The sequence below is a fragment of the Lutra lutra genome, chromosome 3 (assembly GCF_902655055.1).
Source record: "Lutra lutra chromosome 3, mLutLut1.2, whole genome shotgun sequence".
Classification (NCBI taxonomy): domain Eukaryota; kingdom Metazoa; phylum Chordata; class Mammalia; order Carnivora; family Mustelidae; genus Lutra; species Lutra lutra.
Window position 1 is genome coordinate 63418673 of NC_062280.1, and position 14953 is coordinate 63433625.

The window sequence follows — 14953 nt, forward strand, 5'->3', positions numbered from 1 at the left end:
CTTATTTCTGGGGCGCCTGGGTGGCTCAGTGGGTTAAAGCCTCTGCCTTCGGCTCAGGTCATGATCTCGGGGTCCTGGGATCGAGTCCCGCATCGGGCTCTCTGCTCAGCAGGGAGCCTGCTTCCCTTCCTCTCTCTCTGCCTGCCTCTCTACTTGTGATCTCTCTCTCTGTCAAATAAATAAATAAAATCTTAAAAAAAAAAAAAAAAAGATCTTTAAAAAAAAAAAAAAGAAAACATTATACTAAGTGAAATAAGCCAGGCACAAAAGGACAAGTACCATATGGTTCCGTTCTATATAAAGTATGTCTAGTAGTCAAATTCACAAAAAGGTAGAATGGTGGTTGCCAGGGGATGGGGAGAGGGGAACATGGGGAGTTACTGTTTAATGGGGACTGAATTTTAGTTTGGGATGATGAAGTTCTGAAGATAAATAATGGTGAAGGTTACAAAATAATCTGAATGTATTTAATGTCCTTGAACTGAACACTTAAAAAATGGCTAAAATGTGGGGATGCCTGGGTGGCTCAGTTGGTTAAGCAGCTGCCTTCGGCTCAGGTCATGATTCCAGTGTCCTGGGATCGAGTCCCGCATCGGGCTCCTTGCTCGTCGGGGAGCCTGCTTCTCCCTCTGCCTCTGCCTGCCATTCTGTCTGCCTGTGCTTGCTCTCTCTCCCTCTCTCTCTGAGAAGTAAATAAAATCTTTAAAAAAAAAAAATGGCTAAAATGTGAATTTTATGTTAAGTATTTTATGTTATGTTATACAATAAAAAATATTTAAAAAAAGAACCTCTGTAGGCTTTATAATTATCTACTGAATTGTACGATGTCAAGATAATCCAGGTTATAATGACCCCATCATCCTTTGCCTTCCTTGATCTATAATCTTGGGTCTCAAGACTTTGTTCTTCCTGCCTTTTGGCATCACTAAAAAGCAGAAACATGGTAAGACTGTAGCTTCAGAAAAAGAGGATTCAAATATCGGTCTTGTCTTTTAGCTATGCAAATTCAAGCAGATTATTAAAATTCTCTGAGTCAAGAATTACTTATTTTCTTAAAACAGGATTATAATCTTGACCCTCAAAATGTCACTGAGACCAAATAAAATAAAGTCATGAAAGAGCTTTAAAAATACAATGGTCATTAGGAATATTTACAACTCCAAAAGTTTTGATAGGAACCAGGGATATCTACCTATAATAAAGTCACAGAATCTAGAAGCTGTATTGGATTAGACAGATATGTAAAGGTTAAAAATTTCTGGCTGAAGTTTTTTTTGTATGCTATTGCTAATATGTGCAATGCATGACATTGCTAATATTTAAAGTCAACCCTGGGAGGCCTTGGGGGGCCCTATCACCTTCTAATATTACTGAAATGTATTATTAGTTTAAATTATAATTACCACTGATAGATTAAATTACATTAACTTGTCTCTTGGTTAACCACAAAATTTGACAAAAGGCAAACTTCTGTACTTAAGGAATCCATTGAAAACTGAAATGGATTACATTCTAAAAAAACGTAGCCCATACTTATTGATGGATAGTGAGAAGATTTCAAAATGATTACAGTGTGATGTGATGTGGCATGAGTAAGTGCTAAGGAATAACAGGGCACGAAATTCGTCACTTTGCCTAGAGGAGGCAGGAGGTTTCTCACAGAATCAGACTTGTGGGCAGCCTGAAGGCTAAGAGGAGGATCTTGCCAGACAAAGACATTCCAAGAGGCAGATGGTGTGCACAGAGACAGAGCAGTGGAGCCCGGGGAGTGCTAAGTCCGAGGTTACTAGATATTAAACTGGAGGAAGAGGGCTGAGAAATACAAATGGACCAATAATTTAGGGCCATCTGATTATCAAAATAATGCCATGATTTTAGACTCAACCCTGGAGAGCCATCCTAAATTTTTAAACCAAGGAACAGCTTCTGATTTATAAAAGTGATAGGAGAGTCCTATGAACATGAAGGTGTGGAGCAGCCAGAGCCAGAGCCGAGAGGCTGGAAGGTGAATGGGGAGAGGGGAGAACGGCCCCAATGAAAGCCGGGGGCCAGGACAGGGCAGGCTGCGTGTGACGGCAGGCTCTTCAGCACACAGAACTGATGCGACTTGTTCAGCAGTTAGTGTCAGGGGAGGGAAAACCCAGGATGGAGATTTTGAGAGAAGAAGTGTCACCTATCAAGAGAAGAGTCATTCTTTCTATAAGAAGGATTTTCTACTAGCTAGGTTAAATCAAACTAGGTATCACATTTCTTTTTTTTTTTTTTTTAAGATTTTATTTATTCATTTGACACAGAGAGAGAGAGAGATCACAAGTAGGCAGAGAGGCAGGCAGAGAGAGGGGGGAAGCAGGCTCCCCGCTGAGCAGAGAGCCCGATTCGGGGCTGGATCCCAGGACCCTGGGATCATGACCTGAGCCAACGGCAGAGGCTTAACCCACTGAGCCACCCAGCGCCCCGACAGTACACTTCTAAGGTGAGCTAAAATGCAGCATTAACTTAAGGTATAACGTGTGCTGCCAAGGATGTCCCATAATTCATGCACAAAGTATAGACACGTAAGTCTGACAAAACAGATCTGTGAATGGAGTCCTACTGGGAATAAAGCATAGAATACATAAAATATGAGAGACAATAAAAATTTTCCCAACATTTTGTGTTTTTAAATGACTAGGTATTTGAATCATTTATTGATCCATTCAACCAGCAAACATTTCTTCTGCACCATCTACGTGTCAGGCAGGGATGTAAGATGAACACGACATGATCCCTGCCAACGCAGGGAGTTTGCAGTCTCATGGAGAAGACAAATAAATGCATGCATAAAGTTTCCTGAACTGGGGCGATTAACTCATCCCAGTTTGTTGAGTCCTTCTTTTAGTATTAAAAGTCCCACATTGGGGGCGCCTGGGTGGCTCAGTGGGTTAAAGCCTCTGCCTTCCGCTCAGGTCATGATCCCTGGGTCCTGGGATCGAGCCCCACATCGGGCTCTCTGCTCAGCAGGGAGCCTGCTTCCCTTCCTCTCTCTGCTTCTCTGCCTACTTGTGATCTCTGTCTGTCAAATAAATAAGTAAAACCTTAAAAAAAAAAAAAGTCCCACATTGTCCAGGAGATCCTCCAGTCTCGGGCAGATGCCTGCCAGTGGGTAGTCACCCTACTCAGCATCACATGAGGCATCTTATGAGAAAGGTGGTGGCAGTAAGATACAGGTTTTTGGCAAAGGGTAAGTAGATTTTGGATTATGTGTTGGGAAAGACAGAGAAGGAGAAGAAGAAAGAAGGCAAAGTGTACTTTGGCAAAAGGAAAAAGAAACACACAAAGATTTGGAGGTATGGATGTATGTCATTTGATAATTGATTATTTCCTGAGTACAAGATCCTTATACTAAATTTATAAATAATTTATTTTGTATTTGTTCATAAACAGTCCAAAGTTGGCAATCGACTAAGCCAATGTGACTACTATTTATTTGAAAAGAACGCTGATGCTGAGTTACCAGCTGAGACAAAACACACATGGCAAGTGAGGGCGTCTTCAAATTTCCTATGTGAACACACCGGTGTCATCAATACCTTAAAAATACTTGCAAGGGCAGAGGTGTGGTTTTTAAAGAAATCAGGATGGATTACTCTCAGAGGGAAGTGCTATAATATGTGAACAGCTTGAGACAGAATGAAAATAGTACGTATAGCTCTTTAAGAGGTGGTTCAGAGAAGCAGGAAAGGACACAACTGAGTCTGGAACCCAGGAGAGAAACTTTGCACCAGAAAAATAACTTAGGCTTAAGGAAAGCAAGAATCCACTTTGGGCAAGCGAGCCGGTAGGATGGGCCTGGATTTTGGACTGCTACAGAGTAGAAGAGGTAAGGTGTTGACGTAATTAACACACAGCAGAAGCTGGGACCAACAAGGCCAAGAAACAACCGCATGGCCTGAGGCAATCCAGAGGTAGGAGAACACTTAAAAATATAATAAAAACAATACAAAGAAAAATGTTGATATTACCACAAAGACAAATAGTACTTTTTTGCTTTCAACTTGACCCTAGCCAGGAGTACTTTATTTGTAAGCAGAAAGTGTTGTTCTCCAATGCAAACTTTTTAGAAGCATTAGTAACTACAACAGGGAGAGGACATCTGGTTCTTTGAGTTGTCCTACTTGAGGGACAGCTGCCCAGTTGTCCACGCCTCCCAGACCAGGCAGCTCTGACTGCCCACATCACCCCGCCATGAAGGCATCAGGATTTACAAGAACTGAATGACAGCTCTAGGCCTCCTCTGAGACTTCAAACTCTCCTTGGTAGAAACAGAAATAACACATATTACTGTTTCTACCTTCCTTTCCTGTTTCCCCATTCCTTTGCTCCTTCCACTCTTCTTTCTAGTCAAAATTCACTGAGCCCAGAGCCAGCCAGATACTGTTCTAAAACCTGGAAGCACAGCAACGAAGACAACTTCCTGGCCACTTGACATTTATGTTCTAGGATTTGTAATTTTTGTTTTGTTTTGTTTTACAAGGGTGAGATACAAAAATAAAACACAAGATAGAAAGATGGAGAGAGCAGTAAGAGGCGTTGCTGATGCAGGCCGGCCATGGAAGGGCACTGTCAGGAAGCGGCATGGCTGGCACCACCTCCTGAAAGAAGGAATTTGCCGCCACCAGGCTGTCTGGGAGAAGCACAACCCAGGAAGGCGGAAGAGCAGGGCACTAACCTGCTTGGACTGTTGCCTACCTAATATCTACCATCCCTTTCCTCCTCACTATCAGAATTCTGATTTTATCCAATGTGGCACTGTGTTCAGCTAAAAGATGACATTTCCTACCATCTTTGGGAGCCATGAAGGTGCTTCTAGAAAGGAGTTTTTTAAAGGAAAAAAAAAAAAGATGGTTCACAAGGGAGGTATGCCTTTCAGCCCACCTCTGCCCCAGCCTTCCTTCCCCATCCAGACCCCGGAACACTGAGGCTAGAGGTGCAGTCATCCTGGACTGCAAGGTAATGGAAGTTAGGTTGGTGACGACTGACGAAAAAGGCAGAGGACTCAGGTGTCCTGATGACACTGTGGACCCTCCATGCCACTCCCTGCATAACCTATTTTTAAATTTCTTTTACATAAGCGAGAAATAAAAAGCCATAATTATTTAGGCCACTGGAATTTTGAGGCAGGGAGTCCCCACTCCTTTCAGCTGAAAGCATTTCTCAACTGTCTAGTGGAAAGGAACAGAAACCAGGGTGCGCTATGACAATGGAGCAGTCATAATCAACGTGACAGAGGATGACGATGGCTGAGCCCAGGTGGCAGCAGCACAAGGGGTAAAAGGTGATGGGGTTCCAGAGAGACCTTGAAGGTAGAGCAAACAGGGATCAGCTGGCAGGCGGGATGTGGTATAGAGAAAGATGAGCCAGGCGTCACTGTAAGAATTAGAGCCTGACTAAGTGGGTAAATGGTGATGCTATTTACTGAGGTGAGGTATGGAGAAGGAGCAGATTTGAAGGGAAAGATCAACCGTTCTCCACCGACATGTTAAGCCGGAGATCCCGGGACAGTGGAATGGGAACGTGAACAGACGGTGGTGTGTGTGAGGAAGGACGGGATATACACATCCACGAGACACCAGCACACACATGGGCTGTAAAGCCACGGGCCTGGATGAAGTCACCCAGCGGGCTGAATGTATAAAAAAAGAGAAAGTTCAAGAGCCAAGGTCTAGAATATTCTGAGATTTACAGGTCATAAAGAGGAAATGGATCAAATAAAGGGGTGGGCAGCGGAAAGAAGAAAACCCAGGGAAGCCTAGCACACCAGCAGACAAGTGGAGAAAGTCCTTCATGAGGGAGGGGAGAAGCTGCGCTCAGCGTGAGGACAGGCCGAGCAGGCGGAGAGCTGAGAAATGAAGGCAGGACACGGCAGCACAGAAGCGGCTGGCCGCCCCCACAGAAGCAGCTTCCCTCACTGCGGGAGCCGAGCAGAGGGGACACAGCCCGGCTGGAAATGGCTTCGAAACTGCTGCGAGGCAATTTGCTAGAAAAGGAAATGGAAGAATGGAGCAGTTGATGGAAGGAGAGTTAAGAATTAGTTTTTACTTATTAATATATTTAGCACGGGGCTACCACAGCATGTTTGTGTGCAGACGGGGGAAACAACAGTGGAGCAGGAGAGAGACAGAAGTCTGGAGGAAAGCACTGCAGGCGGTGGGGGGTGGCAGCCCGGCCCACAGGGAGACGCTGGCTGCATGTGGGACGGCAGACCTGGGGAAGAGGACGGCTGGGAGCAGGCACACTTGGTGACAGGTGGATGGAGACATTCTCTTCCAGTTGCTCACATTTTCCTACTCAAACAGGAGGTTAACATTTTTAGCTGAGGACAAGGAACGGGCAGAGTGGACTGGAGGCTTGAGGAGGGAAGAGAAAGCGTAAAAAGTTGGCGAGTGAGTGAATCATTACAGAAATACAGCAGGATGGCCAGGCCGCATCTGAAGGCCCACGGAGGCCTGTGGTCATCATTTAAAGCGAGGCCAGTCCACGGGGTAACATTTTCCTCATACCTATCCCAGCTGCTCAAGGGCAAGTGTGGACCAAGCAGACAGCCGGGCTCCATGAGGCTTCCGTAACAGCCAAAAAGAGGAGAAAGAAGTGATTGCATTAGAAAAAACATCATCAATGGATATTTACCTGGTTTGCGTTCTAAAAGCTGCTGTAAATGAAACACTGCTTGTTCATAGTCCTGTTTTCTGAACATGAGATCTGCCATCATCTATAAAGGTAAAAGTTGGTTCTAAAAATATTGCCGTATGTTTTAGAAAGCACATCTTTCCTATCAAACAGAGTCAGGGCTATGCAAACACATAGGAAACACATGAGGAGGGCAAAGATTAGAAAAAGGAGCCATTTAAAATTCAAGTATACCTTCAGCAAATTAGCAATGATATCAGCCTAACAGAAGATAATTAAGGATGTGAAACAGATCGCTCTGTTCGTAAAACTTTATTTTTAGCAGAAAATATGTTTCAAGTGGTTATTTTAAAAACAGAAATTTGAAGGGAGTTGCACACTCTATGTGTTATCATCGAGAAGATGCCTCCCTGGACTTGGCTAAAATGACAGAAGATTAAAAAAAAACAACCCCAAACACTCTTAAACCCTCAATATTTCAAAGGAATTTAAAATGAGCAAGATCTACTGAGCTTTTATTGTGTGTTTTAAAAGGGAGACTTTTTATAGTTTTCAGTTATAATTATAACTTTCAATGAACCTCTAGCACCGTCATCTATGTAGCTGTCTGAAAGCTAACGAACACCTCAACCAGGAAAAATGGGAAAGCAAAGCAAAACTCCGAAACACACCATCTTAGAATGATATACAGATATACAGAGCTTTCTTCTGTAACTCCAAAAGTCCCACAGAGGCTTTAAAATGGGTCCAGTGTGTCTGGGCAAGTACTTAAAACAGTCTTTAGCCAACTACAGCTTTATCACAGGAACTCCTTCTGACCAACTGTCCTCTTTGGCATCAAGAAAAATTAATGAGGCCTGCAAGGGCAAGTAAAGACCTGATCGAGGTTTCCATTCTTATTAAGACAAAAAACCTCTGGTCTTTACTGGTAAAATGTACCACTAATGTTAAAAATATCATTTCTTCCAAAAGCCAACACAAGCTAGGTCTCTCTAGTATTAGTTTTATGAGAAAAATTTGAAACCTCCCCATGGAATATAAAACACATCTGCCTTTACGGCACTGAAGTCTCAGGGACTAACCATGGTGGCGGCCTCATTGTCCTGGTCACTCTGGAGGAGGAGAGCACAGTGTCGCAGGCAGGCCTCAGGGTCATCCTGTATCAGGTATAATCGTGCCAGCTCCAACATTATCTACAGAGAAAGCACAAGGTCAGTCAGAAACTGTTTGGAATAAAATGTGAGTGAAGAAAATGTCTGGACACAGATTATGCCTTAGTTGACCAAAAGTGATGGCAATAAAAATGCCAAGTCTGAGGAGGCAGGAAAAGTATGGGCATATTCAACTCTACTTTCTCATATATACTGGAAACAGGGGAAAACAAGTAGTAACCTACTCGAAAGGTAGAGAGACATAAAGCATTATGAAAAAAACACCGGTCTTAAATCAGAGATTGGATTCTAGTCCAGGCTTCTCCATGGTGGGCCCAAGTCCCTGTTATCTCTCTAAACCTGTTTTCTCATTTGAAAAATAAAAAGCCTGGAGCAGATGATTTCTAAGGTATGCTTCAGATTTCACAACTTTCCCTCAGCCACCACTGAACAAGGTACCTGTTTGGTTATGCCTTAAAGGTTACTTTTGCCTTATATCTGAGTTGTATTCATTTAAAAATATTCAATTTAAAACCTTAAATTCTAACATATGGCTCTCTTTTGTTCCACATCATGAAATAATAAGTCAGTCAGAGAAAGACAAATACCATACGCTTTCACTCATATGTGTAATTTAAGAAACAAAACAAGCAAAGGGGAAAAAACGAAGAGATAGAGGCAAACCAAGAAAGACTCTTAACCACAGAGAACACACTGCTGGTTACCAGAGGGGAGGTGCAAGGTGGGGAGCATGACACAAGTGATAGGGATTAAGGAGGACACTTGCTGTGATGAGCCCTGGGTGATGTACAGAAGTGTTGACTCACTATATTGTACACCTGTAACTAATATTACCCTGTATGTTAACTGGAATTTAAATTAAAAGAAAAAGGGAAAAAAGAAGTATTTAACCATATATAAGTTTTTTAAGTTAATCATCTATCAAGATCTGAGAGAATAGGATTTTAATTTACACAACCAGAGACGTAAAGAAGTTTTCTATACCAACATTATCCTTACATTTATTCTCATGCTGAACCACTTGAGGTAGGAGATTCAATCTAGTCACTTTTTTTGCACATCTAGCACCAAACAGCAATTGAAATACAGAGGTATACAACTGCAGTTTGGTAAACTGAACTGAATCACCTAGATTCAGATATTCAAGATTGAGACATTGTTTTAAAGTGATTATTAAAACAGAGCTTATAGATTTATTTTATTTTATTTTATAACAATTTTTCTATAATAATTTTAAAACTCTAACATTATTCATTTAAGGCATCATATAAGGATTCCAAAGAATTTCTACAAACAGATGTTTATTTAGCTTGTGTTTTTATTTACATTTCTTTTTTTACAAATAAGCTGGTGAGAATTTTATATTTGGGGCAACAATGTAACAGATGACATCTGGAATAAAAGGTGGTGACAATTTTATAAAGGTACTGACCTTATTATCTGTTTCACAATGAACAAGAGCCTCTCTATAAAACTTAATTGCTTTTTCATAGTCTCGCTGAGCAACAGAATGTTTTGCTATCCCTGCACAAATTTCAGCCGCTAAGTGTTTCTGTGCGGGAGCTGCGTCTGGCTGTTCCATCTGAACACGTTTTAGTACCCTAGCTTGTAATTCTCGAGCCTAGAAAAAAATAAGGATTAAAAAGGAATTTAAAAAAGAAAGAGAAAATAAATTAAACAATTCCCAATAACCCACATGCAGCATAATTGCACAGATCTATTTAAGCATTATTGGCCCTCACTCTAACAAAGCCTGATCCAAAAAAAATGTCTTAATTGAGGTCTTAAACATGCGTTTGTTTGCAAATGAGCCAGTGTGCACATCTCTTTCCAAATGAAGTATAAAAAAATTACTGAGTCTTTTCCTACTGTTATAAGGAGTATATACAGAAAGCTCACGAAGGAGGAAATGCAGCCATGAAACAAATACCTGAAAAAGAATCTAGATGTAATAAGTGGAAATGTAAAGTGTTTATTAAATTAATAAACTAGTATCTAAAAATTACTAAATCAAATATTGGCAGGTTTCAGAGAGTAAGTACATCCATGTATTGTTGATGGCATACGAATGAGTCCAATCTTCACCCGAGCAAGACATGCTAATTTGATAAAACTAACCAGACTACTGAACTTTGTTGTTCCACTCTTAGGAAGGTATTATGGATATTACTTAGAAAAAAAAAGGAACCATGTTATCTGTTATAAGGAAAAAACAATCTCTGTTCTTTCTTGTAAAAAGAAAAAAAACAATAGCAACAAATCAGAAAATCAATAGCAACTCAAATGCCTAATGACAGGGAAATGACTAATCAGGTGGTGGTATATATGAGGTCCAATGCTATACATAGATACCCAGAAAGAAGGCAGGGGTCTCAAGGTAAGAATGTACTGTAGGCTGCTGAATGGGAAGAGTTATCAGCCTCATCACCTACAGATTTGATTTCTGAAACACTAAGACCTTCCTTTTGTAAGTGACAGAGAAATCCTATGTTTTAGGCCTTCACAACAAAATTTAACTTTGAGCTATAGATAAGCATCCACTAATGCATTCATGCATTCATTTAACAAGGAGTAAATGCCCACCATCTGCCACACATTCTGCTACAACAGGGAGCCCTTCTGGGGACTCCTGTCAAAATGTTGGTTGACAACTGGTATTTGATGAAGATGGTCTAAAGCTGAGTATTCTTTAGAACCATGGGTCATAAAATTAATTTAAGGCATCATAATAAGCATTCTTTTGGAAATGAAAGAGGAAAGATTAGAAAATAATGGTGTATATAGTAGTAAAGGTTAATACTGTTTCCTGAAATTTTTATTTTTGTTATATTAATGTGTTTTTTTAAGTACAGAAGATATGTGTACATTTGTGTATTTCATGGTTTTTTATATATGTAAATATTGGTGTGTATGGTTTTGCACACAGGTGCACAAACACACACACTCATAGTCAAAAAACTCTGCAATAACTGGTCTAAATACAGTGATCGTTATCTTTCTTACAGTAACTTTTATACTTGTGCCAGCTTAATGATTAATTCTGCCTTTTTCCCTTTCAAAAGTATTTTGACTTGAATGATAAACTCTATGATCACCCTAGGTCTAAAAGATATACAGTTCATTCTCTGGATAGTCTAATTTTTATCTTCATCAACTAAATCTCTAAAAAGTCAGGTAAGATCTCATTAGCTTAACTTCCTAGAGAAACACTTTTATAAGTTAGATTTTGTGATGCTTTGCATTTTTCTTTTTTTTTTTTTTTTTTAAGAGAGTTTATTTATTTGAGAGGGAGAGAGAAAGAGAGCATGCATTGGGGGAGTAGCAGAGGGAGAAGCAGGCTTCCACTGAGCAGGGAGCCCAAATGTGGGACTCAATCCCAGTACCCTGAGACCATGACCTAAGCTAAAGGGAGACGCTTAACTGACTGAGCCACCCAGGTGCCCCTATGCTTTGCATTTTCTTAAAGGTAAATAATCAGGGCAGATTTTTTGAGAAAAAATTGTTTGCATTTATAATTAAAGGCATTTCATAAAATATGCTCAATTATTCTAAGTATATACAATGATCGTTATAAAACATTTTCATATAGAATAAAATTCTCTCAAAGAATTGATATCATTCCTTATTTTTTTCCTCGGATTCCAGAAAGACAAGAATCAAATTTAATTATCTGTTATGATAACTATGTTAACCCTGATTGTCAATGCATTTACTTTTCTCTCCGCCTTATTTTGTGAACTCCCTAAAATCCTTGGGTGGAATGAGGTATAAACATCTCACTCCATAGACTTCTTAATTTTTCCTTTCTACCTCAATAGCTTTATTGTATACATATAGATCTTGCTAAAGATCACATTGAAATAAAATATACCAATTAAGTTGGAATATTGGGGTGCCTGGGTGGCTCAGTTGGTTAAGCTTCTGCCTTCAGCTCTGGTCATGATCCCAGGGTCCTGAGATTCCAGGATGCTGATGGAGCACTGCATCAGGCTCTCTGGTCAGCAGGAAGCATGCTTCTCCCTCTGCCTACCTACTGTTCTGCCTACTTGTGCGCTTTCTCTCTGTGTAAAATAAATAAATAACATTTTTAAAAAGCATTTTTATTTTTGTGAGAGAGAGAGAGAGAGAGAAAATAAGCGGGTGTAGGGAGGGAGAAGCAGACTCCCCACTGAGCAGGAAGCCTGACACGGGACTCAATCCTAGGACCTTGGGATCATAACCTGAGCCAAAGGGAGATGCTTAACCAACTAAGCCACCCATGAACCTCATAAATAAAATCTTAAAAAAAAAAAAAAATCAGAGTTTCACATTACTGCTTATATGTTAAATTGTAAGTAACAGAGAAATCCTATGTTTCAGGCTTTCACAATAAAATTTAACTTTGAGCTATAGATAAGCATCCACTAATGCATTTATGCATTCACTTAACAAAGAGTAAATGGACTTATATAGACATAATGGAAAAATCCACACAAATGAATGTTAAGTGAAAGAAGCAAAAATAATCCGTTCATATTATTTAAAACTACATAAAGTTAGAAAGTCATAAAATTGTTAGTGTTTTATGGCACATGGGTTGTTTACATCTGATTTATTTAGATTTTACTTTCACAGGAAAGATGGTTAATTTAATATGCCAAAAAGTGATTTTTCCCCATAATTTTTCCTGCAATTAAAAAATTAAAATAATGTATGATTTCCTTTGAGTCCTTCAACTAAAATTTCAAACACCTATCATGACAGACAGATTTTAAGATGACTCCCATGATCCTCACCTCTTGGTCTTCACTCCCTTGTATAATCACCCTGTGTGTGAGGTGTGACCTAGAACTTGCTTGTAACCAACAGGATACAGCAAATATGATAAGGGTCACTCCCATGATTACATCACGTAAGACTCTGTCTTGTTAGCAGACTCATTCTACAGCCTTTCTCCCTTACTGGCTTTGAAGAACTAAGTAGTCATATCAGCTGGCCTACCAGGCAAGGAGGTGATGAACCTCTAGAGTGTGGTGACCTCTAGGATCTGTGACAAGCAGCAAACAAGAAGCTGGAGCCCTAAGTCTTACAGCCTTGAGCAAATGAATTCTGCTAATAACCTGTGTAAGCTTGGAAGTAGATCCTCCCCTAGACAAGTCTCTAGATGAGAACCCAGCCCTGGTCACACCTTGACTATCCTGACATGTTGTAGAGGACCCAGCTAAAACATGTCCAGAATATGGACCCACGGAAATTGTGGAAAAAATAAATGTGTGTATTGTTTCCATTGACTAAAATTTGTGGTAATTTGTTACATGGCACAGGAAACTAATGAGGCAAGCATTTGCTAGGGTCACAAAACATGGGCTTATACGTACATTCACTGAAATTTTAATTTTAGCAGAAAGATAGATAATAAAATAATTACAGCCAATTATGACGAGTTTTATGGCTGGGAAATACCAGTTCCTACGATAGTACACAATACGAGACCTAACCTAGTCTTGGAGGTGAAGTGAGATTTAAAGAATTACTGGTAGTTACACCCACGTGAGTTTGGGAGTAATAAAGGAGATGGAACGGGAGTACAGGCATTAGGAATTATAGGTGAAGAAAAGAACATAAGGGATACTATTGCTTGACCAAAGAATTAGAAGGAAAAATGGTTAGAAAGACAGAGAAAATTTACATCAGGTAAGTTTGTTAAATCATTTTTTTTTTTAATTCTAGAGGGCAGTTTTTTTCTACAGAGCAGTTACTACTACATGTTTATAAGCAATGGAGTAACAAGATCAGGTCTGTCTTTCAGACCAATCACGCTAGTATTGAGGAGAACTAACTGGAATGAAACAAGATTGGAAAAGACAGGGATCCGTTAGGAGGCTAATGGAGGGGTGTGGGCAAAAGATACGTGGGACAGGGCAAAAGGTGACAGAGATGAAAGACACAGAAAAATGTGGAGTTATTTTAGAAATCTGAAGTTTTTAGAAAGTAGAATTAATAAGACTTGGGGCTTCTCTAATGTAGCAGTTCTGCCACTGCCTAAAATGTTTAGCAACCATGCAAAATACTCTGATGGAACTCCTAAAGTCCTATAATGTGGGCATTGGGCTCAATAAATGGTTCCTGAATAAATAAACTTGAAGTTGCTTTTGAACTGTTAACTCAAGATTTATCTTTTTGGAGATCAGAATGCAGAGAATGTTAACAACTGAGAAGAATTTTATGGCTCTTTAAATTTATTTAAAGAGGATAACCTCCATGCTATAACATATAAGCTTAAAATTAATTAAATTTGGTTCATTGAGGTAGTCTAACCATGTATACTGTTTATTCTCTTCTTAGTGTTGCTTGATATATCCACTCATATAACATAAGGACTCACATAAACAGGGCAGCTGGGACTAGTAATAGTCACAAAAAGGTAAAATAGGCCAAATTCACTTCTAAAATATTTTAAACATCTAAATTTACTGATATTACACTTTCTTTGTAGCTAATGGTAGCTATCCTAGGGTTAGGTATCATTTTCTTACCATGTGATCAGAAAATAGGGATAAAACATACCAACAATTAAGGATAAGATATTAACAGTTTAAAGATGACATGTTGCAATGAAATCATAAACTTGGATGGGTATCACAGAAATCTAATGACCCAACCTCAAATCATTCACAACTGGAATAAAAAAAATTGGACATATTGGACAAATTATTGAAATGTTGTTTTACACACACATACACACATATCACTGTTAGCTAAAGCTCAAAGTCAGTTGTTAAGCATCTGCCTTTGGCTCAGGTCATGATCCCAGAGTCCTGGGACTGAACCCCGAATCGGGACCCCTGCTCAGCAGGAAGCCTGCTTCTCCCTCTCTCACTCCCCTTGCTTGTGTTCCCTCTCTCACTTTGTCTCTCTCTGTCAAATAAATGAATAAAATCCTTAAAAAAAATAAAGCTCAAAGTCAAAACATTTGATAAATTATCTGGAGAATGCAGAACTCTTCTGGGTACATGAAAATTAGGTCAAAAGGTGGCAAGTACTATGGTATTCTAGAAAGCATACAGGATTGCTAGTGAAGTACTCTAGGTTCTACTTAAGTTCTGAGAAGATGTAGGATAAATCAACTAACAAAC

General features: G+C 39.8%; 2 protein-coding genes across 3 annotated transcripts in view; both read right to left on the reverse strand.

Annotated features, from left to right (window-relative positions):
- Positions 1-14953, reverse strand: part of LOC125095498 (sodium channel protein type 3 subunit alpha) — a 1188574-nt gene that overhangs the window by 728904 nt on the left and 444717 nt on the right. The window lies entirely within an intron of this gene.
- The window catches only part of TTC21B (tetratricopeptide repeat domain 21B), a 78769-nt gene that overhangs the window by 20379 nt on the left and 43437 nt on the right, over positions 1-14953 (reverse strand). For both annotated transcript variants that reach the window (XM_047721993.1, XM_047721994.1), the window contains 3 exons: positions 9271-9459; positions 7749-7859; positions 6667-6748 (listed from right to left, as the gene is read on the reverse strand). In XM_047721993.1, the coding sequence (XP_047577949.1) occupies positions 6667-6748; positions 7749-7859; positions 9271-9459 (382 nt within the window). The remainder of the gene's footprint in view (positions 1-6666; positions 6749-7748; positions 7860-9270; positions 9460-14953) is intronic.